This window comes from Cajanus cajan, chromosome 6 (genome assembly GCF_000230855.2).
Source record: "Cajanus cajan strain Asha chromosome 6, NIPB_CcT2T_4, whole genome shotgun sequence".
NCBI lineage: Eukaryota > Viridiplantae > Streptophyta > Magnoliopsida > Fabales > Fabaceae > Cajanus > Cajanus cajan.
The window spans coordinates 8,805,658-8,831,576 of NC_138522.1; the positions used below are offsets into that span (position 1 = coordinate 8,805,658).

General features: G+C 32.5%; 3 protein-coding genes across 4 annotated transcripts; 1 reads left to right on the forward strand and 2 right to left on the reverse strand.

Moving 5' to 3' along the window:
- Window positions 1-1,920: 1,920 nt before the first annotated feature.
- On the reverse strand, window positions 1,921-5,564 carry LOC109810793 (LIM domain-containing protein WLIM1). Its single transcript, XM_020374347.2, has 5 exons — window positions 5,229-5,564; window positions 3,849-3,945; window positions 3,678-3,718; window positions 3,451-3,540; window positions 1,921-2,397 (listed from the first exon to the last, which is right to left on the reverse strand). Exons 1-5 carry the CDS (start codon window positions 5,364-5,366, stop codon window positions 2,188-2,190), a joined length of 576 nt encoding a protein of 191 aa, XP_020229936.1. The 5' UTR covers window positions 5,367-5,564; the 3' UTR covers window positions 1,921-2,187.
- A 1,379-nt stretch (window positions 5,565-6,943) lies between these two features.
- On the reverse strand, window positions 6,944-10,458 carry LOC109810773 (succinate dehydrogenase subunit 7B, mitochondrial). Of its 2 annotated transcripts, XM_083076677.1 has the most exons (5): window positions 10,302-10,458; window positions 10,106-10,174; window positions 9,498-9,600; window positions 7,313-7,422; window positions 6,944-7,225 (listed from the first exon to the last, which is right to left on the reverse strand). In XM_083076677.1, the coding sequence occupies exons 1-4, from the start codon at window positions 10,356-10,358 to the stop codon at window positions 7,337-7,339; spliced, it is 315 nt and encodes a 104-aa protein (XP_082932803.1). In that variant the 5' UTR covers window positions 10,359-10,458; the 3' UTR covers window positions 6,944-7,225; window positions 7,313-7,336. The 2 variants fall into 2 exon arrangements, with proteins under 2 accessions (XP_082932803.1, XP_020229918.1); XM_020374329.3 differs by lacking the exon at window positions 7,313-7,422.
- An 11,567-nt stretch (window positions 10,459-22,025) lies between these two features.
- On the forward strand, window positions 22,026-25,313 carry LOC109810768 (Putative thiol-disulfide oxidoreductase DCC). The gene is made up of 7 exons (XM_020374324.3): window positions 22,026-22,352; window positions 22,436-22,543; window positions 23,046-23,102; window positions 23,482-23,547; window positions 23,682-23,742; window positions 24,289-24,332; window positions 24,810-25,313. The coding sequence occupies exons 1-7, from the start codon at window positions 22,086-22,088 to the stop codon at window positions 24,846-24,848; spliced, it is 642 nt and encodes a 213-aa protein (XP_020229913.1). The 5' UTR covers window positions 22,026-22,085; the 3' UTR covers window positions 24,849-25,313.
- Window positions 25,314-25,919: the final 606 nt, after the last annotated feature.

Below are 25,919 nucleotides of genomic sequence, written 5' to 3' on the forward strand. Positions count from 1 at the left end.
CTTCATCCTGATGTTTTCCAGTTCGCCCCTAAGGGTTTGAAGCCGAACTTGCTTCACGCGTTCATCTCCCTTTTTTGCTTTCTCGAGTATGTCCCATGCCTCTTTTGAAGATTTAGCATTAGCAATCTTCTCAAAACCCGACTCGTCAACAGCTCGGTACAGCAAATACAGTGCTGCCTTGTCCTTTGCCCGAGCAACCTTCAATGCATTCATCTGGGCATTTGTATACCCCTCAGTGGTCACCGGTTCCTCGTACCCATTCTCAACCACATCCCAGTTGTCTTGGGAGCCGAGAAGGGCCTTCATCTGCAGCTTCCAGTTATCGTAATTGACATCTTTAGTCAATTTGGGTAATGGAATGCCATTAGTTAAACCTGCCATCTCTCTTGAGTGTATACGCTCCACTCACACACCTCACAAGAATTTTTTTCTTCTCTCAGGCTGGGTACACCAGGTCGGCTCAGGTCAGCTCAGGTCGGCTCACTCTCACCTCACGCACACAAGCTCTGATGCCAATTTGTTAATGAGAAAAGGGCATAAATTTGGGAGCAAAACAAACTCTCTATATTCTCATTCATGTTGCAAATGAAATTACACTTATTTGTAGCTGACAAAAAACAACGTTTACATATTTTAAATGCCTCTCATAATTCACACCATTAATATTATTAAAACAAAAATAAAACTCCTAATTTAAGTTTCATAACAATATATATACCCACATATATATATTATTCTTTAATTCTTGAATAATTTATTTGGAGATTTAAGAAAGAAATTATTAGAAAAATTAATGTAACAAAATTGGTGTTTACAGTGGAAAAGATTTACGTAAGTTTCAGAGAACTTCTCACTAACTTCTTTATAAGATTTTCTTAAAATATCAACTTATGAAGTTCACATTTTAAGAAAAATCTTATATACCTCTCTTAAGCTGAACCGATTGAATTACTTCAAAGATAATTTAATTCTCAAAGATCATTAACTCCATAATTCTAAAACTATAGTATTAACAACAACCAACATTTAATTATATAACTAAATTAACACCTTAAAATTAACGGTGTGACGTTTCTCGTTTTTGTTCCAAAGAGACTAGGTGGAAAGGAAATTCCGCAAACATAGCTCAGGCCGAAAAAGTATGGTAGTGAATGAGACCAATCATTGCAAGAGGTCATATTTCACATTACACAAAAATGTAAAAACCAATAGCCTTAAAAGTTGACCGAGAATCTTTAATGTTGTGCCAAGTATCGCCATGCAAAACATTTAGATAACAAAGTCAACTTGCAGCCATTCATTGTGAAATTCTTTTTCCCGGTTGCATCAACTAATCAAGTAAATTTGAAAGGCACCTATAATCTATCGGGAAACAAAATACTTCTCATCTATTCTTTAAGCCTAACGATGAGGAAACACATAAAAATACTACAAGAGAAATAAAATTATATAATTTATTTAACGTAATTTATCTTCTCATGTCTAAATGTACAAAATATTTATTATCTCAAAATATATTACGTATATATTCCTGAAAATCGTACATTTGCCTTCTAAAATTTCACTAGTTGCATGTAATGAACATAGGTCCAAAATACACTTCGATTACATTTTCAAACATAGAGTTACTAATTAGTTAGACTGTTAATGCTTTTTTTTAACCAAAGATATCATTTAATTGATAGTCGGAGTCTAATTCCTTTTAACGCATAAAGATCACCAAACATAAAGTTAAGTGAGGCTCTATATTTTCTTTAGCATAGCTAATACTTCAAGAAGTCTTTCATAATTTCATGAACAAAGTTGCTCCTAATGTTTTCCTAGTTGTCAATTAAACTCAATTGTGAAGAAATTCATTCTACTAATACAAAGTGCAGAAAGTTTTTTTTTTTAATGTGAGTAATCAAAATCAACAGGAAATTTACAGAGAAGACCATAATTTATTACAGTAATGAAAAACACAAACTTCATAAAGCTTGAAAGCAAAATGCAGATTGGTCAGCCGTATGATTAAGCCAAACTGCCCACTAATTCTTCTCAATTATCAACCCCAAAATTTGTCTCACAAAATTTTTCAAGTACATAATAAACAGAGAAATGTTGATTGAAACAATGGCATTTGATTCCTGAAAGAGTCACCATCTGAACATGTATTGCCACTGTAACTTGAAAGTTGCATGCATGCTATTACTCAGTTGTTGTGTTCTCAGTCACCCCTTCATTGTTTTCTTGTTTGTCAAGTTGACTGAAGTTACCTTTCTGCTTGAACAATTGTGTGTGATGGTGCCTACAATAAAGGCGATGTTCATGTGCCACATAGTTTGATGGGCTAATTACACATCCTCCATGAGTGCACCTGAAACAAGCCTTATGGTAAGATGTTCCATCAACAGCTACCTGAAAAAGAACAATGGATAGTGCCATTATTAATATCAGACATAATATAATACAAAACACTAAAATTTTCTAAAGTTAACAAGAACTCATGGTTTAAAAATAGCTCTCTCACTCTCTTCTCTTCCTCTGCAACCCCATAATGATAACAAAGACCTAAATTGAGACTAAGTTGTCGTTGTGCCTCCTTCTCCACCAACAGAAAAATAAGGTGTTGACATTTCCATTTGCCGATTAGTATACAGAAATTAAATGGACTTACTCCTTGCTGATTTTTCCCAAATTAAAAATGGTGACTTAGAGAAACAAATGTTGTTCAACTATTCATTTATGGTCTTGAATGATCAGATCACAAAATGATAAAACGAGTATCTCGCCCTCTAATTTTTTTAATGAAGTGAAAGAGGTTACTATAGCCGGTCTTATGAACTTTACTCCAAGATAGATTTTCTTTTTTATAGTGGCTTAATTCCATTTTGTTAGAGTTTAATTTTGATATATTGTCGGTATAAAGATTTTTACATTGTCAAACAATTAGAAATGACCCGAGATATGAGTTGTTTTCACTGCTTTGCTAATGTCTACTATTTTGTTTGAATGCAATATTTGACTTCAGAAAATAATGGATACATTATGTAGCCAATAGCTAAGCTGAATCATTGTTAGCTCAAGATTTCCTGTGTTTCTAAGCTATTATTTACTTGATGGGCTCTCTATACTGTGTATCAGAGGATTAGCTTTTATTTTCATTTTTACTTTAACAGAATTTAAGTTCTAAGATTCTAGATCTAAATTTGAATAAGGAACAGTAGAACACAAATCAAATGATGTTTGAGAGGGAAGCTAAAATGTTCACGTTAAAAATGTTGGGCAAAGAATTTTGATGTTTTATAAATTCACATCTGTTAAGGTCAAAATTTGATGAAAGTAAGAACTTGAATTAAGAGATTCTAGGACTTCTTAGTTTACTCTATATAATAATTTAGAAGAAGACTTCGACAATAAAGATCACTTTCCCTCAATATGAAGAAAATTTTGATAAAATTAGTTGATTACCTTCTCAATTGGGTACACGGTTTTCTTGCAAGCAACACATTTTTCCTGAGTTCCAGCAAACAAATTTGAAACCTTGCTATTGGTTTGGACCTGAAGAAGTCAAGAGAGAATTTACTATGTAAGAAATCAAACACAAAAGTTATAAAAAAAAACCTCCATTGAAGAACACTAAATAAGAATTCTAAGGGTGAAAATAAATATTTTGTAGTTAATCAGATTTGGAAAACCTGATCAGTAGATCTTTCAAGTCTGACAGTTCTTGGAATCCCTACAAGCAATAAATATGAAAGTTAATGAGAAATCAAGAAGAAATAAGCTTAGAAACAGGATGATTTGGATAATGTATTAGAAATTGTAAGTGTTTATGTATCAGAAACAAGTAAATAACAATAATTCACCTTCAAAACTTTTGTCCAAGCTGCCTGTCTTCTTAAAGAGTTGATCAAAATGAGGCTTACAGTATAGAACACCCTCAAAAGAACAATAATTACTCAACTGCAAGGATGCATAAGGAAAAGAGGATAAAATATGTATTCATCATTAGATCTTTGACAATTTCAAGCTTTAGGCTTCTAACAAAAACAATCATTAGGACTGGCATTAGTTCCTATTTCATGTGACCAGCTTAGAGATTCAATATTTTACATCTAACATTATCGAGTCAAATGGATACTAATGGGAACCGATAATTTATATTTAATGAGTCGCAAACTCGAATATCTCATTGAATAAGAGAGCAATTAGATAAAGGCATGGTGTGCCCTGCAAGTTCAACCAAGAAGTTTCTACACAATGACAAACTTTCATCCATACAAACATCGATTTCTATTTCATATGATTCGCTTATAGAATCTAATCTAAAAAAATAAAAAAAAAATCGACAAGTTAAATGGACATCATGGAAATGAATAGCTGTTTTAAAATATCAGTGAGTAAGACAACATTCAGATTAATGGCACGCTTTGCAGGATCAAAGGAAAATTCATAAATTTCCATTGTGTAAGGACAACAGAATACCAGAGTGTGCTCGTTGGATCACGCCAAAAGGTGTATAAATGCATGATCATACAAGAACAAGTAATTATGGGGATAAAAGAAAAAATTGGAATGGCAAATTACATTTGCAGAAGAATGTGAAGCACTGTTTGAAGAAAAAGAAGAAAAGGGTAAATAGCAGCTATATAACCAGAACTTTAATTAATAAAAATCTCAAGCCTTTATTCCATTCCATACCTTTAGATAGATCAATCACTAGCTTTTAACTACTCAGGGCCACAATATTATACACAATCTTTCTCAAAACCAAGTATTCACTATTTATTTATTCATCCTATGTCAATCTTGATCTTCCTCTCTAACCTATAATACCCATCTTCATATACTCTTATTTCCATCCTCAATTCCATGACTAAACTGATTGTTTTCTTTAACAATTCGATTCAATTTATGCACCAAACACTGTTATAATTACTAGAAACAGAACAAATTAACTATTAGGTAATCCAAATCAAACTTCCTTACGAAACACTCACCATGCAGTTGCACTGAAGCAATAGCATACAATTTAATCATCATCAATCCAAGTAAAGAATCAAGTGAATCAGCTAAGTTAGCTGCACAACAAACTAACAAACAAAGATGCACGTTTTCTGAATAAAACATGTCGGTACGAAAGTCAAATGCCTCATCACACAAAGATACAGAGAAAACTCAAGTTTATAGCATGGACTTGAGTTTGCTCTTGGTATGCTCTAAAGGGGAAAAAAGTGTTATCTAACCTTAAGGGTACCCTTGCAGTGGTAGCATCTGAAACAGGATTTGTGATAGATCTTGTTGTCAGCAGTGAGCTGATCCACCAAGTATACAGTCTTCTCACATGCTTTGCATTTTTGGGTAGTCCCTGCAAATGATGCCATCTCAAGTTGAACAATTCAAAACCTCACTGAATGAGTACTTTTCCTCTTGCTTTCCTAAAACTACTACTCCCAGATTCTTCTTTTACCTTTTTCTTTTTCAAACCCAGAAAAAATTGTGTGGGGAAAGTTAACAGCTCAGACTCAGACAAATTCAGAGGGGCAGTTAAAAATGCTGGACATGCATATGGTGTACCAAAATTTCAAACTTACTAGAGACAAAAATATATATAAAAAAATAAAAAGTTGTACTAATAAATCATAATCATAATATGACTTAGTTTGGTGGTGACGGCTTTTGGGTTTGGCTAAGTAAATGACCTTAGTACCATTGATGACAGTGACCACAGGTATCTCACAATCAGTGGGCATGTTGTGACGAAGTGACACATTTTTTTTTCTTTTTATTTTCTACGCAGATTCGAACATATCGCGATGTTTACGAAAGTTGTCGTTTTTTCACTGTCCTTTTCAGGAGTGGGGTGTCACAGCACATACTGATCATTTGATTCTCTCAAAATTATGAGGTAATATAATTTGTAATAATAATGATGATGAGTATTGTTATGTTCTCGGACATGTTCCATTCTTTAAGTTTTTTGTCTTATCACTTAAAATGTTGATCATGAGTTTTTTTCAGCCTTTCAATCAGGTATATCCAGTAGTATGTATCTAGTCTTCTGAAAGCAGATAATACAAAATAAAACTCTTTTCAAATCTTTTAAACAAGAAAAAGAAACGAACTAAAAAACAAATTTAACAACTTGAATAAACAGATTAATGAAGGGAAAAGAAAACGGTTTTGAAAACCAAATAATCATTAACATTAAAACAATGCGGTGGTTATCGTTGACAACACTGAAAAGCATGCAACAGAAGTGCACAAGTTAGAAACCTGCAACACATTTTGCCTGTTTTATTTATTATCCTTTATTACCTAGATAGGCAATACTTTTAGTAAGCAATTACGTTTGTTAATTAGCTTTACTTTTATTCATTTAATTTAAAAAGCAATTGTTTTATTAACATGGATTGAGCAGTGAGTGTTGCTTTTGTTTTGGCTTATATATACAGAGAGGGACAGCGTAGCATTATCTTATTATAAAAAGTGTATGAGCTAAATAATAGTATTTAGATTAAAATTAGCAAGTTCGATTGAATTTTAAATTAAATAATGCAGTCACCTCTCACCTACGTATGAAATAACATAATTAGAGTGCGACGATGCAGAAAAGAATGTGAGACCAATGTGTAGTGTTATACTATGTACACATACAAGATTTAGTAGATAAAGACGTCATTCCTCCTTCACTAATCACTGCCCTTCTCAAGAACGAAAGCAAAGCCTAATCAGTCTCACGTAATTTCCATCCACCCAATAATGATGGGCTCAAGAAACTACCAAAATATCTTGACCAGCACCGGGTTACAATTCCCATTAATATGATTATCATATTCATTTAACATTTCAGGCAAAGCATTATTATAGAATTGCAGTAAACATCTCATAGATCATCACAACTACTCCCCCAAACAACTGCTCGCCCTCAAACTTGATTACCAATTTTGTTTCTCACGCCTGAAGCAGCAAATTTGTATCAGCCAATGAACATTATCATCAGACAGTCACAGTATACATCTCTGGAATGGTGAAAATACTACTAACGCACAAGCAATTTTGGTTCAAATGCTTTTCTGCTTATTCTAACATGGCTAATCATAACGTCCACATTGTTGCCATAAAAATACAACAAAACAGAAAACTAACTCCCAATATTTGCTTCATCCAGATCTTTCAGAACCTTACTGTTTCCTAGCTTCCTCTCTTGTAACAGCTCTGACATATATTTCGTAACAGCACCCTGAAACATCATAAAAGACCAAAGAAGATTGAAAAAGATGGAACAGGAAGAGAAACTAGTATAGATTTCCAAGAGAAGTGACATTACAAACTAGCATATATTCAAATACACTTAGATAGGTAAAGCAGAATATTCGGTGTGTGAAGAATCGTCGATTAATGAGGGCTGTCCAGTCCAGATATTATTCACATCTGTTCCTGGTTGTGTGAACATTGCCAAACACAGCAAAAGGGGTTCATTAAAAGAAAGAACTTAGAAATCAAGATTCCAACAAGATAAAAAATTTTAACAAAAATTTGAAACATCATTACGGCTAGCAAATGCTGGAATTTTTTCACTGCCTAAAGTGTTTATATAAATAGACCTTCAAAGCTAACCAGACACTAAAATTTCCAACAATTATGCAAGCAACCATGTTGCTCAATGCTAGAGTTGCTAACATTTGAACATTTGAGGGCATGATCAATGTAGAAAAGAAACAAATACACAGAATATACTCAGGAAGAAAAATGACCTACTAACTCTACCACAAACAGGCCCGGTAACAATGACTATATCCAAAAACCAAAATGCTTCACCCCAAAAGAATTAAAGAGGACCACGTCTGCCCTCTTTTCAATGGTCTTAGTTCAGAAAATTTCTTCATGATGTGCTTTTCATAATCTATGATCTTCAGCCAATTTATTTGTGAAGTAATCATGTTTCAGTAATCAAACTGCAGAAGCATACTGGATGTCTAAATCACCAAGGGCTTTGCCCAAGACAAACATCAAATCTGGTTCAGATCATTTCGAATTAAGTTGTTCATAAGTTCAACCTCAGAGAAACCAGTTAGAAACACTGATTGGAATTTGGAACAATTCGTTTTTCCCTTCGAAGCTTAGTAGCTTACCAAAAACAGGCTCCCTGTATGTGCATTTAGCCAGTATTTTTAGTTTGGCAAACACCACCACTCCACCCTATTCCACAACCACCCTCCTCAAACAACTAGGTAAGATTAAATCAAAAAAAAATTTACAAATACTTATAAGCTATGAAGCACGGATACTTCAATTTGCTTCACGTATCCATATCTGATACGTATCTAACACGATACTCTTGGATATTTCACCGATACGTGTCAATGAAATATCCTAGCCTTTAAAAATATTATAAAAATTTTATTCAATTTTGATACTTTCAGATACTTCACCGATACTTATTAGTGATACGTATCAATAAAGTGTTCAAATTTTTGAAAAATTATGAAATATTCATTACAGCTATAAACATGTTTAATATAGAAACATAGAACTATTGGTCCTTGATGAACTGTAAATGAAAATTGTCTTCTATAATTTTAAGAAAGGAATGAAATTGGTAATATTATTTCTATTTGTAAAAAATAAAAAGTAATTTATGATGAAATGATTTATAATTTATTTACTTTTAGTAGTGTACAATAAGTATGTTTTTAATTTGGATTTGCAAAATAACAATTATATATTTAATGTTTATGAATTTTGATCAAAATTTTGTACACATTTATTATATTGTATGAACATTAATACATATGATAACACGTATCTTACAAGTATCGTATCCTATATATTTTTAAATAATCGTATCGCCGTATCGGATACGTGTCGCATCCGATACGCGTATCGTATCGGTGCATCATAGCTTATAAGATAAAACTTGGACCAAATTCTCATGGATGTTTGAGGAGAGCTATTGATGTTTTTCTTAGCAAAATACATGGATGTTTTTCTTAAATTCTGAAACTTAGCATCAACGAAGGCTACTGATGTTGGGAAAAAAACACTCACATGTCATTACATGCTTTGAGAACTTGATTGCAAGAATCTAAAATCCTTTATCTAAGTTTTTTTCAAAATTAATATGGTTACCAAAGTTAGTTTATTAGGACTACAAGAATAAATTTTACATTTAGAATGATATGAGAATGAGAATAAAGCCAAAAGAAATTGAAATGAAACAAAAACATGTAAAAAGAAAAATCATGAGGCCCATTCTAATGTTTTAGCAATTAGAAGACTTCAGATTTCAGACTGCTTCATCAGCACATAAATTGTAACAACAAAGTCCAGTTCAAACAAACATAAAATCTCTCAGCTCATTAACAAGCGATTTCAATCATTGAGAGATAATAAAGCACTCCTCACAGGTTTTTTTTTCCACATCAAAGTCATTCAACTTCCATTCACGAATCACAACATCTCAAACAAACTCTCACTCCAATAATCAAAATCAGAGTTAAAAGACAGCATACCTGCAACAACAACAATTGTCAGAACATCCCCAATTTTTCTGAGCTTTTTTACACTCTTCTTATAGGATTTGAATGGCTTCAGAGATGAATCTTCTGCCAGGAGCTGCAATAAAATCCAAACAGTAAAATTGAATGCACAAGCAAATGAAAAAACATCTCAAAACTGATGCCCGCTGAACAATACAGTATGCATGTTAAATGAAGTACCGCAAAGAATTCACATACATTCAAAGAAGTTGGAAACCAACATTATTTTTATTTTTCAACAATATAATGAGTAGAAAGTTCTCTACTTATTCATTGCAATAGCCAATACTGAAACCGAATGACAAATTCGTAGAAACAGGATCAAAATCTCATTTCAGCAATTTTCCTAACCCTGAATCCCAATATTTGTCTACAAAATAAATCTATTAAAAAAAAAACAACGGTTTTTATTGACCAACTTAATGGACGAGATTTTCTCAATCCCTTTTTTTTTTTTTTTTTTTTTACAAATATAAGGTTAAACCAAAGTAATTACAAGTCGAAATAAGTGATCTAGATGCACCAAAATGATTGAATCGTGAAAAAAAAATCAAATCTAAAAAAAAAATGTTAAGGCTTACAGCTTTTTCACGAGGCCCGGGTTCGACGTGGAATCGACGGCGCGGAAAAGAAGCGAAATCTTCAGTCTTCTGTTTTCTCAAAATGGGATTTTGGGTATAAGAAAAACGAAATCACAGAGAGAAAGCGAAAAGGAAAACGTTATATGAAATTGATAATGATTATAACTCAGATTTGTTTTAAGAAAATTAGGACTACCTGGGAATGAGATCGAAAATGGGATGCAATGTTTGTTTTGTTGAAGAAGAAAGCCATTTTTTTATGCGAAAGCAGCGTCGGTCAAGTTCAGAGCTCGGAAGCAAAAAACACACAAGTTTGGTGATGGGAAAGCTCACAAAACGAATAAAACAAACTTCGAGATGGGAATTTTTATTTTTATTTGTTTGGTTAAAACTTAAAAAATATGTTTTTTTTTTATATATAATTTGTGAAATGTTAAAAGACGATTTAGAAAATATATACTACCATAAAGAAGGATATACCACATTTATACATTATTAACAATTCAACCAAATTTATTAAAATAACAAAGTCTTGTAACTTCCTATTTATTTTAATAAATTTGTGACTAAATTATATTTTTGTGAGATTTATTTTAATTATTTATCTTTTAAAATAGTTATTTTGATCTTTTATCTCTTAAATTTTGATTGATTTAATCTTTTTAAATAATAATTATTTTAAATTTTGAGACACAATTTAAATTTTTTTTAATCAAGTTAATACTTGAAATATGTTTCATTATAATTATTTATATAAAAATTATTAAATGAAACTAAAATTTAAACCAAAAAATGTTATAAACACGAAGAAAATTGTATGAAAATAAATCCAAATAGCAACCAAAAATTGAAAAAATCTAATTTCACATTATTTTTTAGTTGTTCCTAGGATGTATTTTTCATTTGATTTTATTATATATTTTGAGAAATTTTAAAAGGTTAATTTCATGAATAGAATACAATACATTAAGCTTGGTGTAGCAAGCTATTGAACCAAACACATATTAATAAAAACTTAACATACATTATAATGAGTGTAGCAAACTATTGAACTCAAAATACTTGACATGTATCAAAGGTTAATCGATTACAATACACCCCTACAATCATTATCGTTATCACTGTGTTGCGCCTTCAGGCCATATAGTATTTATGAGTGTTCTAGAGATCTCATCAAGATCTCATACAAGCGATCACACTTAACACTCATATATGTGATTTCATCAAGTTTATATTGCAATTCATACATTACTCGTAAGGATATTAAAATCATTAAAATCTTTATAAAAAGTTGAGCTTTATCAAAATTACATAAAGCTTAGTTATAAAATTTATCCTTTTAATAATGGAGCCTTAACACTTTTTCACATCATAGGAAGGGGTTAAAAAATTAAAATTGATCAAAATCAATTTGATGTTAACAGAACTAACAGGTGACTTCCATTGAACATTCTTTATGGGATCTCTAATCACAAAGATTAGATTACCGTCGTTGTTTGTTTCAAGTAACTTAAATAAAATCTTATTCCTCTCTATTTTATAAGTAACTCTAAATGTTTCATAAACAATATCTTCCCTATGGGTTTGAAGTTAGAGGATCGACCAAATCCATCATTAACTACACATTAAAATTCCCAAACTTTTTAAGCAATTGTTATATCACATTATTTCTTAATTCTATATTTCAATGGAATATTTGCTAAGAGATTCTCAACACTAAACCTCATAATCAACCATCTCTAGAGTAACAAACTCTAATTCAATAGTTATTATTGGTTGATCTCAAAATAATTTCACTATAATGAAGTGTAATGACATAACATTAGTAAATTTTGTCTTATATGGGTCCAAGACTCAATTAATCATCATTGTATTTTTTAATACAATGGAAAATCCATGGTGTTAAATATCATAATTTATGGCATCTCTATAACATCTTATGTTATGTAAAATATTATAATAGAATGGAGAAAATCACATTGACATTATAGTCAGATAAAAATACCAAAATTATTTCACACATTCCCTAGCATCTCATGTCAAAAATGATAAATATTTTCAAAAGTTAAACTTAGAGAACTCACATCTCAAAGACGTGATAAATGTATTGTCTCATATATAAGTAAATATCAAACAATTTCTAATCACCCAAATTGAGCATATGGTCACAAAATTGTAATGAGAGCTTGAAAAATTGTTGATTTTGTGTTGATATTGCTAAATTCTATTTGAAATACTTCTAAATTGGTTGAGAGTTGGTTAATTGGAATTAGGTTTTTAGTTTTGTTGTTGTGAAGTGTAGATTAGTTGTCTTGAGAATGTTTAAGGCATGGTGTTGAGTTGTGTTGATTTACTTAGGATTAGAAGAAAAGTTGTTTTAAAAGTTGAATATCTCACTGTAAGGATATTGTGTCGTGGTACTCTATAAGTCCAGTTGTTGAAAATTCTTCTCTTGAAAAGTTGACTCTTGAAGTAGAGTGTTAAGTCTCTCCTAAAACCTTGGTTGATGCAGTATGGGGCCAAGTCAACCAAAATTGAGTAAGGTACAATGATGGAAGCACTTGGTGAAGATTGATGTCCATCCAAGCTTCCATGCAAGGACCGAAAATGCTCCATGAGGTTATCACGTTTTGACCATGGAATTCTCCTTTGAAGAAGCTTCAATGGAGGAGAAGCACCTTTGAAGAGGTTCGGTTACCTCTTAGAGAGGTGAAGAAGCTTGAGAAACCAAGCTTCTAGGAGAAGGAACTTTGAGAGAGAACCTAGGAGAAGGTTCCTCACGAATTTGACTCTTGAAAATGAGAGAGAAATCTGATTTCTAATTCTCATAAATGTCCAAAAGTGATTACAAGAGAGGGTTTTACAAATATATAGGGGAGGTAGCTTCTAGGAGAAGCTAACCTTAACCATGGTGCACTAGGAACCATGGTAAGGTGTAGCTAACCATCCATGGTTTCTAAAACTTGTAGGAGAAGCTATCCTTGACCATGGTTCACTTAAGAACCATGGTAAGGTCAGCCTAACTTATAATGGTTTAGAAACTTGGAGGAGAAGCTTCAAAAACTAGAAGGAAAACTAGTAATTTTCGGCCATGAATAAGAGAGAATGCTAGGCGGCCTTGGCTCCAAATTGCTCCAAGATTTATTTCAAAAATATTTGATTTGGTTTAGTTAGGTTCATCATATGATGATGAGACCTAGCTAAATCAAATCTATGAAAAATTAGGAGCAAAATGAGTCCAATATGCAAAATTTTGCCTAGGCCCAGTTCTGGCCCAATTACTAGTCACACCCTCAAGTATTGCTAAATGTCACCCCCTTTTCTCTACTGAAAAAATAAAAAATGAATGTATCAACTAGGGAGGTTAAATGGAGTTAAACTCTCCAAGTAGCCTACCTTAAAATCAATATACAAACACTAGAAAAAGCAAGTAAAGTGCCTCACAAATACAAAGGCAAAAATAACCTATACAAAAGAGCTACTATATGTACAAACATAAGAAAAAGGTCTTTAAGATCATCCCATTCCTCTTGGTTATTTTAGTATATCACCTTTTGGATTCCTTGGCCTTGGCCATAGTCTATCATCCCCTCTCTCTTGAAAAGGATTTGACCTCAAATCTCGAGGGTCCTCATGATTATTGGCCATACCTACAATTATATAATAAAATTCATCATAGGTGATATTTTCATCAAATAAGTGTGAAAGGTATATCCTAGAAGGAATCCTTTCATGGAACCTAAAGAAATCTATGATGATAGACCTACTAATATAATGAATGGGATCCTCTCCTAAACATAGACTAGGTATTTTACTAAATCCTAAAAGTGTGCTAATACTAAAACTATAGCACACTAAAGACTTAATCCTAAAAACTAAAACATCTTGCCTAAAGTACCCTATGTGGTAACCTAGGCATTTCCTAGAAAATAAGGAAAATACTACTAAGAAATTTCCTTAACAATTTTGGATTATATTATTTGTTGGATAGTTATGAAAAGAATTTGTCACAAGGAACCTTGAAGGTTTATATGTTATATCCAACAAATAATATATTCCATAAATTGGGTGCATTATTGACACAACTAAGGTTGGAAGACTATCTACCTTGGGCACCACCAAGGAAGTACCATGAGAAGTGGAACTAAGTGAAGTCCACTTCTCCTTCACCAAATCTTGAATTTGAGACTCTTTTTCTTTAAGAATAGGATTTATGAATCTCCTCTTCAAGACTAGTGGCAGAATGAGGGCAAGAGTTAAGATCTTTATGAATAAAGAGAATTTTTTTCATAGGAGTTTTAGTACTAAAACAATTCTCTTTAGTCACAAATCCTTTAGAGGATATTTCTTCCTCTTTACTCTTCCCTGCACAAAGTTCTTTATTTTTTTCTATTTCTTCTTTTCTTTTGATTTTCATTTTTCTTCTTCTTTTGTGTTTTCTCATGTCTTCTTTCAATTTTTCTTCTTCTTGTTTAAGAATTCTCAACTTCTCATCTAGGATAGCAAGTTTGGCCTCTCTTTCAATCTTCTCCTTCTCTTTTTGAAAGACCTCTTGCTTCTTCCATAGTTTAAGTGATTTTAGCTCTTTTGTTAAGTAAGAAATGTTTTTAGGAGAGCTATCACTTCCACTATAGTTGGATTGTTGAGACATTTTAAACAACAAGATTTTTCTCTTCACACAAAAATAGATTTTAAGAAAATAATATTTTTGGAAGTGCTAGACTTGGCACTTGGAGGTCTAAGAGTACAAATTGAACTTTGGAGGGAGGTGAGCTATTATCGAGCCACTTAATAACCAAGCCTCTTCAAGTAAAAATCTCTAAACCCCCTTGTACGTTTGCCTTGCACAAAACAATTTTCACAAAGATATTTTTCAAAGAAAAATAACAAGCAAGTGCCTAAAGTGTACAATTAATCAATACTTGAAAACATAAATGACAAGAAAACATAGATTGCTTGAAAACTTAAATTGCTGAAAACATAAATTGCTTAAAACATAAATTGCATGAAATCTTAAAGACAAGAAAACATAAACTAGGCGTTGAAAGCAATTAAACCTATGTGAGAACTTAAAAGGCACCAAAGACCTTCAAGGACCCTCTCATAAGTACTAAACGAAATTACTATGAGAACACTTAAGGAGAGATGGAGATACACCAAAGGCACTCCAAGACACTCCTTAATAAAGGCCTTGTACAAAAATTTGGAAATTAAAAGATTACAAAGATGAAATGTAAATTTTACACCAAATGAAATGCAAATTCACATTCAAATGAAATGCAAATTTACACCAAATGAAATGTAAATTCACTTAAAGAAAATTTAGTGGTTGCACCAAGAATTTTAGAAACAAAAATCAGCCACTAATTTAGTGACAACTTTAGTGACGGATTTGGTATTGAAATTTTTGAAGAAAAAATTTCCGTCACTAAATTTGTTACTAAATTCTTCACAAAATTTTTACAAAAATTTTGCTCCTTCTTTCTCCAATTCAGCCACCTAGCTTGCAACCTCTCAATGTGTTTCACTCCTCTTTAGAAGCAACCTTGATGATGGTTACTCCTAGGTGTTTGAATTTCCAAGAATCTAATCCAATGAGAAACAAGCTCCTGGGTCACCACCAAAGTCCTTCAATATTGGCTAACCTTGAGCTTGGCCTTCAACACCTTCCAAGAGGCACTCAACACACCTTAAGATGCTGGAATATTAGTTCAAAAACTGAAAAGGAACAATTAGGAAAAGCTACACCAATTGGTGGAAGAAAATGAGACAAGACTAGAAAGAATTTCACAAAAATGACAAGCAACAATTAAGGCTAATTTGGAAAGCTAGCACACAAAAGATATCCTATCAAAGGCACTAGAATGGATTACAAAACAAAAGCTAAGATTAGAAACAATATTAAGACTCAAAAGATTGTATATGTGGCTGGACATAAAATTGAAGATAAGGCACACAAAATGTTACCAAACCGAGAGCACTATTTTGCTAAAATTTTCACTCCTTGGCTTTTTCTTGTGTTCTTTTCTTTTGTTTTCTTTTGTGATTTCTTTTGTTTTTTTTTTCTTTGTTAACACAGGAGTTTAATGCCTTTTAATCAAGAATTAATCTCGGATTTAAGCATAAAAATATGCTGCAGAAATTTTCACACAAAACAAGAGGTGTTCACATGCAATGTTCAACTAGTGCTTCACAATTTTGTACTATTTTTTTTGTCAAATTTTTAAGCACTTTTTCTCTTGTTTTTCTAATGTTTTTAGAACACAAACACCTCTGTTTTGTCTCTTTTTTAAGTTCCTAAAAAGTGTTAAAAGTTTCAGCCACAACACAAGACTCAAAGAAACCTAATAGGAATTAGTGTTTAACAATTTTTCTTGACAAACTTTTAACAAGACATAAAGGAAACCTAACTCTAAGAAATTTGCTAGAACTAATAGCAAATCATGAACTCAAATATGTAAATCAAAAGCACATATAGGTAAGGTTCAGATTTAATAAGAAAATACACAAAAAATTTCGGACACAAACAACACACAAAAAAATAGGTCAACAAGCTAGTCTAGGAATTTTCAATTTGAAAAGGACTACATGTGACTTCTATGACAAAACAAGTGATTCAAAAATAAAACTAATGCAATATGAATGTTGTCCAATCACGGACACATGTTAAGGAATGGAGAGACTCAAACAAACATAAAAAAAATGCACAAGAACAAGAGTCCTAAAAGCACAAACCGAATTGATTCACAAGAATTGGAAACAAGCAAAATATGAATCAATTACTTCTCATGAGACATATAGGATCCATCAAAATATGAAATAAAACTAGATCCATACAACAACACAAATTTAGACAAAGATAAGGAAGGAACAACACAGATTCAATGAAGAAAAAATTAGAAACACATAACCTCAAGAGCACTAGGCTCTAGATACCAAAACTGATGGAAGCACTTGGTGAAGATTGATGTCCATCCAAGCTTCCATGCAAGGACCGAAAATGCTCCATGAGGTTATCACGTTTTGACCTTGGAATTCTCCTTTGAAGAAGCTTCAATGGAGGAGAAACACCTTTGAGGAGGTTCGGTTACCTCTTAGAGAGGTGAAGAAGCTTGAGAAACCAAGCTTCTAGGAGAAGGAACTTTGAGAGAGAACCTAGGAGAAGGTTCCTCACGAATTTGACTCTTGAAAATGAGAGAGAAATCTGATTTCTAATTCTCATAAATGTCCAAAAGTGATTACAAGAGAGGGTTTTACAAATATATAGGGGAGGTAGCTTCTAGGAGAAGCTAACCTTAACCATGGTTCACTAGGAACCATGGTAAGGTGTAGCTAACCATCCATGATTTCTAAAACTTGTAGGAGAAGCTATCCTTGACCATGGTTCACTTAAGAACCATGGTAAGGTCAGCCTAACTTACAATGGTTTAGAAACTTGGAGGAGAAGCTTCAAAAACTAGAAGGAAAACTAGTAATTTTCGGCCATGAACAAGAGAGAATGCTAGGCGGCCTTGGCTCCAAATTGCTCCAAGATTTATTTCAAAAATATTTGATTTGGTTTAGTTAGGTTCATCATATGATGATGAGACTTAGCTAAATCAAATCTATGAAAAATTAGGAGCAAAATGAGTCCAATATGCAAAATTTTGCCTAGGCCCAGTTCTGGCCCAATTACTAGTCACACCCTCAAGTATTGCTAAATGTCACCCCCTTTTTTCTACTGAAAAAATAAAAAATGAATGTATCAACTAGGGAGGTTAAATGGAGTTAAACTCTCCAAGTAGCCTACCTTAAAATCAATATACAAATACTAGAAAAAGCAAGTAAAGTGCCTCACAAATACAAAGGCAAAAATAACCTATACAAAAGAGCTATTATATGTACAAACATAAGAAAAAGGTCTTTAAGATCATCTCATTCCTCTTGGTTCTTTTAGTATATCACCTCTTGGATTCCTTGGCCTTGGCCATAGTCTATCATACAAGGTCAAGAACCAAAATTCCTATCTAAGAACTAAAAGGGACGTAGTATTTGAAAGGTAATTAGTGGACTAATTTCATTAGAGACTTAATTATGCATGCTAAGGTCATAGTAGACTCATACTTAAATTTTTACACATTTATAACCTTTTTAGAGAATTTGAAAGACAATTGAATTTTATAGTTTTGATATAAGACTAATGTTACAAGTTTCATATATTGAATTAGTTAAAGCATGTCACAAAATTAATAATAATTATTTTAAAAAGATCATATTGATCTAAATATAAAAATAAAAGATCAAAATAAGTATTTTAATATATAAAAAACTAAAATAAAATTTAGAATTAAAATAAGATTTATTGGACAGAGCCTAAATTTGTTATCATTTTTTCAATCTAAAACTATTCGTATTTAATGTTAGACACTATACACATATTAAGTGGAATTTAATATTGTACAACATACTCTTAAAATTATATATTTATTGATTGTTCTAAGTACAGTACACTTTTTTTTTTAATAGTTTTAGTATTTAAAAAATGTATTGAAATAATTTATGTTCTTATTTTATAATGTTAATTATTTTTTAATTTGTATTAGAAATAATATATGTATTTTTTTAAAATTTGTCTATAAATATTGGCGTGCATTTAAAGAAACAAGTTATAAATATAATATTTTCCTAAAGACTAATATTAGTTGTTTTAAATAGAATTATGTGATGATAGTTTTAAACAAGGGTATATGTAAAATTAAATAATTATCAAAGTTTGAAATTTGAAATAGAAAAAAATGCAAAGTTTGAGAATAAAGGACAAAGAGGAAATGTTACCACGTCAATAATTTTTGACGGATAGTATTAATAATATATATATATATATATATATATATATATATATATATATATATATATATATATATATAAAACAAGTGTATTTCTAGTCTTCTTATTGAATCATAAGAGTCAAATATTCAAATTAATTAGTAAGCTTGAGGATAAATACATAATACCTTATTTAAGTGATAAAAGAATTTTATTTGTTTAGTAAATCATTTAATTTGTTCTCTAAATTTTTCACATTCAACTAAACTTTTACGTATATCATTACTTATAATATTGAGCCACTAGGTGAAAATTTTATTTACATTTTCAACCAAATTTATACTTTAATCTTTTAGAAGAATAAAAACATAATTTTGAAAATTACTTATTAGAAGTATTTTTCTACATGCAATAGATTCATCTAATCTATCCATGTTCCCCATATCATCAATCATACAACAAGAATTTTCAAAGTAAATTGCGCCTAGTACCACACACCTTGTGCTTAGTGCCATTAAGGCAAAGAGCTCTTTGTCCTGCCTGACATTTGATGCCATTCAACCTACGCTCAATGTGGTTGAGGTAGGGAACCCTTAGACCCTCATATTTGGCGTGACAAAGTCCCATACCCGACCTCAAACTAGGTAGAGACAATTTTCTCGTCTCACATTCGACGCCACTTCTTTGGCCTCCAGTGCCAATCCAGACAAAGTCAATTCTTTCACCTCACATTCGAGGCCATTAAAATCACATCCGACACCATTTTAACTTGAGGTTAATCTCTCTCCTCATGTTTGATGTCACCAATTCTACATCTTGATAGACTATGGCCAAGGCCAAGGAATCCAAGAGGTGATATACTAAAAGAACCAAGAGGAATGGGATGATCTTAAAGACCTTTTTCTTATGTTTGTACATATAGTAGCTCTTTTGTATAGGTTATTTTTGCCTTTGTATTTGTGAGGCACTTTACTTGCTTTTTCTAGTGTTTGTATATTGATTTTAAGGTAGGCTACTTGGAGAGTTTAACTCCATTTAACCTCCCTAGTTGATACATTCATTTTTTATTTTTTCAGTAGAGAAAAGGGGGTGACATTTAGCAATACTTGAGGGTGTGACTAGTAATTGGGCCAGAACTGGGCCTAGGCAAAATTTTGCATATTGGACTCATTTTGCTCCTAATTTTTCATAGATTTGATTTAGCTAGGTCTCATCATCATATGATGAACCTAACTAAACCAAATCAAATATTTTTGAAATAAATCTTGGAGCAATTTGGAGCCAAGGCCGCCTAGCATTCTCTCTTGTTCATGGCCAAAAATTACTAGTTTTTCTTCTAGTTTTTGAAGCTTCTCCTCCAAGTTTCTAAACCATTGTAAGTTAGGCTGACCTTACCATGGTTCTTAAGTGAACCATGGTCAAGGATAGTTTCTCCTACAAGTTTTAGAAACCATGGATGGTTAGCTACACCTTACCATGGTTCCTAGTGAACCATGGTTAAGGTTAGCTTCTCCTAGAAGCTACCTCCCCTATATATTTGTAAAACCCTCTCTTGTAATCACTTTTGGACATTTATGAGAATTAGAAATCAGATTTCTCTCTCATTTTCAAGAGTCAAATTTGTGAGGAACCTTCTCCTAGGTTCTCTCTCAAAGTTCCTTCTCCTAGAAGCTTGGTTTCTCAAGCTTCTTCACCTCTCTAAGAGGTAACCGAACCTCCTCAAAGGTGCTTCTCCTCCATTGAAGCTTCTTCAAAGGAGAATTCCAAGGTCAAAACGTGATAACCTCATAGAGCATTTTCGGTCCTTCCATGGAAGCTTGGATGGACATCAATCTTCACCAAGTGCTTCCATCACATCTAGAGTGAACGAGACAAAGTACCCCTAGTTGAAGGCACACCTAACACCTTAAAAGTACGCTTGACGTGATGATGAGTTCTACACCCAACAAACTTGTGAATTGGTACTCCCATCACCTGAAAACCCGCAAATCAACATGTAAGGTAACCATTCATATATACATCATCCCCAACTCATTTCTCACAAGAATTTCAACATACAACAACCATTTTGGATTGATCACCCAAAATCACCTCAAAGATGCTTCATAACACCAACAACCCACCATTCAGTCTTTCCACTTTCCAACAATCAAAATAATCATCAAGATTTACAATTCAACAATTTAAGTGGAAAACAACATGTACACCACAAAATCAACCAAGATTGGTCTAACTTCCCTTACCTTAACTCCAAGCGAAAAGATAAAGAAGAAAGAAACAATTCCTAGCTCCTAGTTTCGGGAAACTCCTCACCAATACAACTTGATTCTCAGCTCCAACAACTTTGAACCACAACTCTCTGATTCATAAGGATCTCCTACACCTTCGGAGATCATAGAAGAAAAAAGGGAAAACTTTAGGATTCTAGAATATTTTTCTCTAATTTATCTCTCTAGATTTTCTGATAAATGAATTTATGAGACTTAAATCCAAAAAAACATTCTAAAACACTTATAAACTCTTAAGAAGTTGTTTAACTTGTAGAAACCTTCAACACCACAATACATAATTATTGTTAAAAGGATAATAATTAATAAAAATTTATAGTATTATAGGAAATATTAAAACTTTATCAACTTATATTTTTAGAATTTTATTTTACATTTTTTATTTATTTAAAAAACTAGCATAGTTGGTTTTTTTTTTGTTCGTCCCTGGAGTATCCACCGCCGACAGCAGTGACTAATCTCCTCGCTACGTTGGAGACACCTCAAAGGGTGGGATAGCTGGCCCCAAGATTTAACGTGGCTGCATACACAAGGCAGGATTCGAACCCCTGACCTTGCTTAAGCGTGGATCAACCCCTACCGCTGAACCACACGCTAGGGGTTACTAGCATAATTGGTTTAATGGAGCAAGACAACTATTTACACTTTAATTATGCATAAACCCGAGTTTTTTGAGCAATTAATTGGTCCAACTTTGAAATAACTCGGTTGAAGCAAAATGTGAATCTGAAAACAGGTGAATGTGATCAACATGAGTGACTCCGAAGCTGCCACGTAGTAACTCGGAGGTTTGCGGTTAAGAATGAAGTACGAGAATATGGACTCTGGTTTCTTTCAAGTTTCAACACAACAAACCCACCACAGCATCAACCCAAAACAAAGGAAGAATGTCTCTGAGAGTTGCAGCAGCTGCTTCACGCATACCAAGGCCCCATAGCCATAACCCACCATTCCTTTCACTTTCCACTCTCAAATTCCATTTCCCACCTTCTCATCTTCCACTTCCCACGCGCTCTCAGCGCTACAATATTCGAGCAATAAGTGAGGCAACTCACGTGGAGCCTCAACTTTCTAAGAACCAACAGAAAGAGTCGCACAAAGATTGGAAGATTAAAATGCTCTACGACGGTGACTGCCCCCTCTGCATGCGCGAGGTGTTGTGTTTGTCGCTCATAATTGTTGAGTTTTGGCGTGTCATTCGTAATGATAAGAGTCTTTTGCATGTTGTTGTGATCAGGTGAATATGCTAAGAGAGAGGAACAAGAGTTACGGCACAATCAAGTTTGTTGATATTAGCTCTGATGGCTATTCCCCCCAGGACAATCAAGGCCTTGACTATGAAACTGTCGGTCACTTCTCATGTTTTCTTCTGCTTTTATTAACTTTATTTAAAATTGAATTAGTGAAAACAAGCTTGTTTTTTGGTGGTTTGATCTGATACAGCTTAAAGGAGTTTTTTTATTTTATTATTATTTTCCATATTTAAAGAGGATTAAACATTATGTTATTTACACCAATAGCTACCTTTCTATTTTGCTGATTGATTCAATGACAATTTTCTTTTAGACTAAATTACACTCACACTCCAGTTTCGTTAAATTGCACGAATACGTACCTCTCAGTTATTTAAAAATATTACCCTAACAGCTATGGACATCATACAAACTTTCCTTAATCGTTTGAAAAATATTATATTATATCTCCCTACAGAAGAGATTGTCGTAAACATTTAAAAAACAAGGAATTATGTGCAATTTTACGAAATCTCGTAAGTGTTAATGTAATTTACTCTTTCTTTTATAGTTGCTCCATGTCACCTAATCAAACTGTCTCTTTCTTTCTTTTAGGTTATGGGAAGAATTCATGCCATTCTCTCAGATGGAACAGTGGTTACAGATGTTGAAGTATGGCTTCGATAGTAATATAATGATCTGGATACAAATGCTTTTGAATATTCTCATGAGTTCTAAGTTCAGAATTTTAGATTTACAGAGAATTCAGAAATTAGAACATTACTGCCAGTTATATGACTCTCACAGTTCATTCTTGATATACATTGTGTAGTCCCAGTAAGACTTAATATCAATATCCAGTTACAGCATAAATAATATCCTGCTGCTGAATTATGAAATCTTTGTACCGCCAATGATTGATTACTTTCGTTCAATAAGAATCTGTTTTTGTTGAGTGAAATTTGATACTTGTTCTAACATGCTTTCGTGTGCAATCAAGTTTTATATATTTATATGTGCATGAGTTTAATGGTGATGGGACATTTTGCAGGCATTTAGGAGATTGTATGAACATGTTGATCTTGGTTGGGTTTATGCCATTACAAAATATGAACCAGTAAGTCTTCCTATCATAATTTTTGCAGGACTTGTTATCCTGTTCATCCAACATGGAGAAATCCTTACTTCCGAAAATGTAGCTTTTTTCTTTATATATTATCATTTACTAATGGAGAAAAACAACTTTTGCAGATTGCAAAATTTGCTGATTCCATATATGGTGTTTGGGCTAAATACCGTCTTCAAATTACAGGTAAAAGCAATGCACATTAATAATTTTCACAGGGCCTCTATTCCTCACACTAAGAGCTACACCTCTGACACGATTTTCACAACAAACTTCATGTTTCCCTTCATGATCTCCATGCTCTCTTATAACAGTCATTCCCCCATCCTATGTAGCAAGTTAGAAACAACCTCCTAAGTAGCATAAATCACGGTTGGGTTTTCTTCCTCACTATTGGCTCATCACAATGTTATATGGCTGCATGTAACACCTTATATAATTTTTGACTAGTAGAGCTGATGTACTCATGTAGAATTTATTTAGTTGGAACAATGTAAGCCTGAGAAGCTTAAGATTATTGTGATTGGCTACCCTCTAATCTTACACTTGATGGCAAAATCAATCCATCAATGAGTAAAGAATATATAACTTAGTTGCCCTTTTGTTCCTAACTATTTGTAGCAATAACTTCCACTGCCTGAGAGCAAGACACGCCTCTATGGTTTTGCTAACCGGTATGTTTATGCTAATATTCTTTCAACTTACATGTAAATTGTCCTTATTGATGTTCAGGAAGGCCTCCTATAGAAGAAATATTAGAAGCTCGAAAGAAGAAGGTATACAACTAGACATACTCAAGTGCATAAATTATCATTTAAATTCAGCATGGAATGTGTCTACAGAACAAAACATGTAAAAGGAAGATGGCAAGAAAATTTGAACAAGTAGGAAATTTCAAAGTCAGAGAATAGTCTGAATTTTGGAAGAATAGAATTCTTTGACATCATATACATTTTACAGTCAAGATTGAAGACTCATTATTTTACCTTTGCCTATTATTATGAACGGAATAGCACCTAATGCATAACTTAGTTGAAAGCAGTTTATATGTTGCCAGATGCTTCATACACCACAACAAAATGATAACATATGGTATACGTTAATGAGAATGTTAAAGAATTCTTGAATAATTTTACTTTCTAGTATTACGCGTTATTTTTCTGGCCTATAGTTTTACTTTAATTAATATGCCTAACAATATAAAGTTTGTACTGCATGGTGCTGATCTGTTATCTGGTTTTCTGTCCTTGCAGGGTGAAGTATGCAAAGATAGCAATGCTTGCAAGATGTGAACTTCCTTAATATCTGATTCCAGAAGGCTCTTTATGCATGTCTTACATTGTTACCAAATTTGTTCCTCATCAACTGAAGGCTGAAGCAGATCTTTATTGGTCTAATTATCATAAAAGAAGCCAGCATACGTTAATGTCACAACATTTTCCGTCTTTGTCGGCATATTTGATAACCGTCTTCAAAATTTGCTGCAATGCATCTGGCATAGAAATGAGTGTAAATAAAATATACTAGTCTTCAAGATTGTATTGCATGTCACCAGCGTCTGTTGAATTACCAATATCTACACTTTGGTACTTTTGACATCTGAGATAGCAGTGACATATTAAGAAGTTTATTTACGTGTATATAATAAACACAAAAAGATGATACCTTGATATTGTCAAAGGAAATAAGTGGACTTGCTTCAGTGATGATGTTCTCAAGTTATCATTAGTTGATATGGATGTCAAATTCAATTGCCAGATCATGGGCTTGTCGTATTTTACTCCATTTACTTTTTAACTTCGATTTCTTGCACTTCCACGATGTATAGACACGTGCAGAATGGGTGAAAATTTTAAGGTTTTTCAACTTTTTCTTGTTTTAGTTAGGGGCTCATGACAGCATAACCATCTTAATTTCTTACTAGTAGATAAACTCTAGTAGTTCGAATGATTATATTTTAACCAAATGGCAGTGCTAGCTAGGATTACGTTTAACAAATCATTAATTAAGCAACTTAAAGTATCATGTGAGCACATCTATGTTAAGTGTAATAAAGCACAATTAGTCACTTAGAACAACTTATTAGGCACCATGTGATATCATATACTTTTTAAATTGAAAGAATAGTAACACTATTTAATATAATTTTTTTATTATTAGTTGAAATTTGTTAAAAAAATTATAAAATTGTGTAGCTCTACTCTTTATTTATTTAATTTCATTCATGATTTTATAGTAACAATAACTAATATAAAAGAGTGTGCTAAAAGAAGTATTTTGTTGGTGCCGTTCTATTTTTACATTAATGTTTCTCAATATTTTACTTTTTAAGTAATTTGAATTTAACAACTATAACTTTGTTT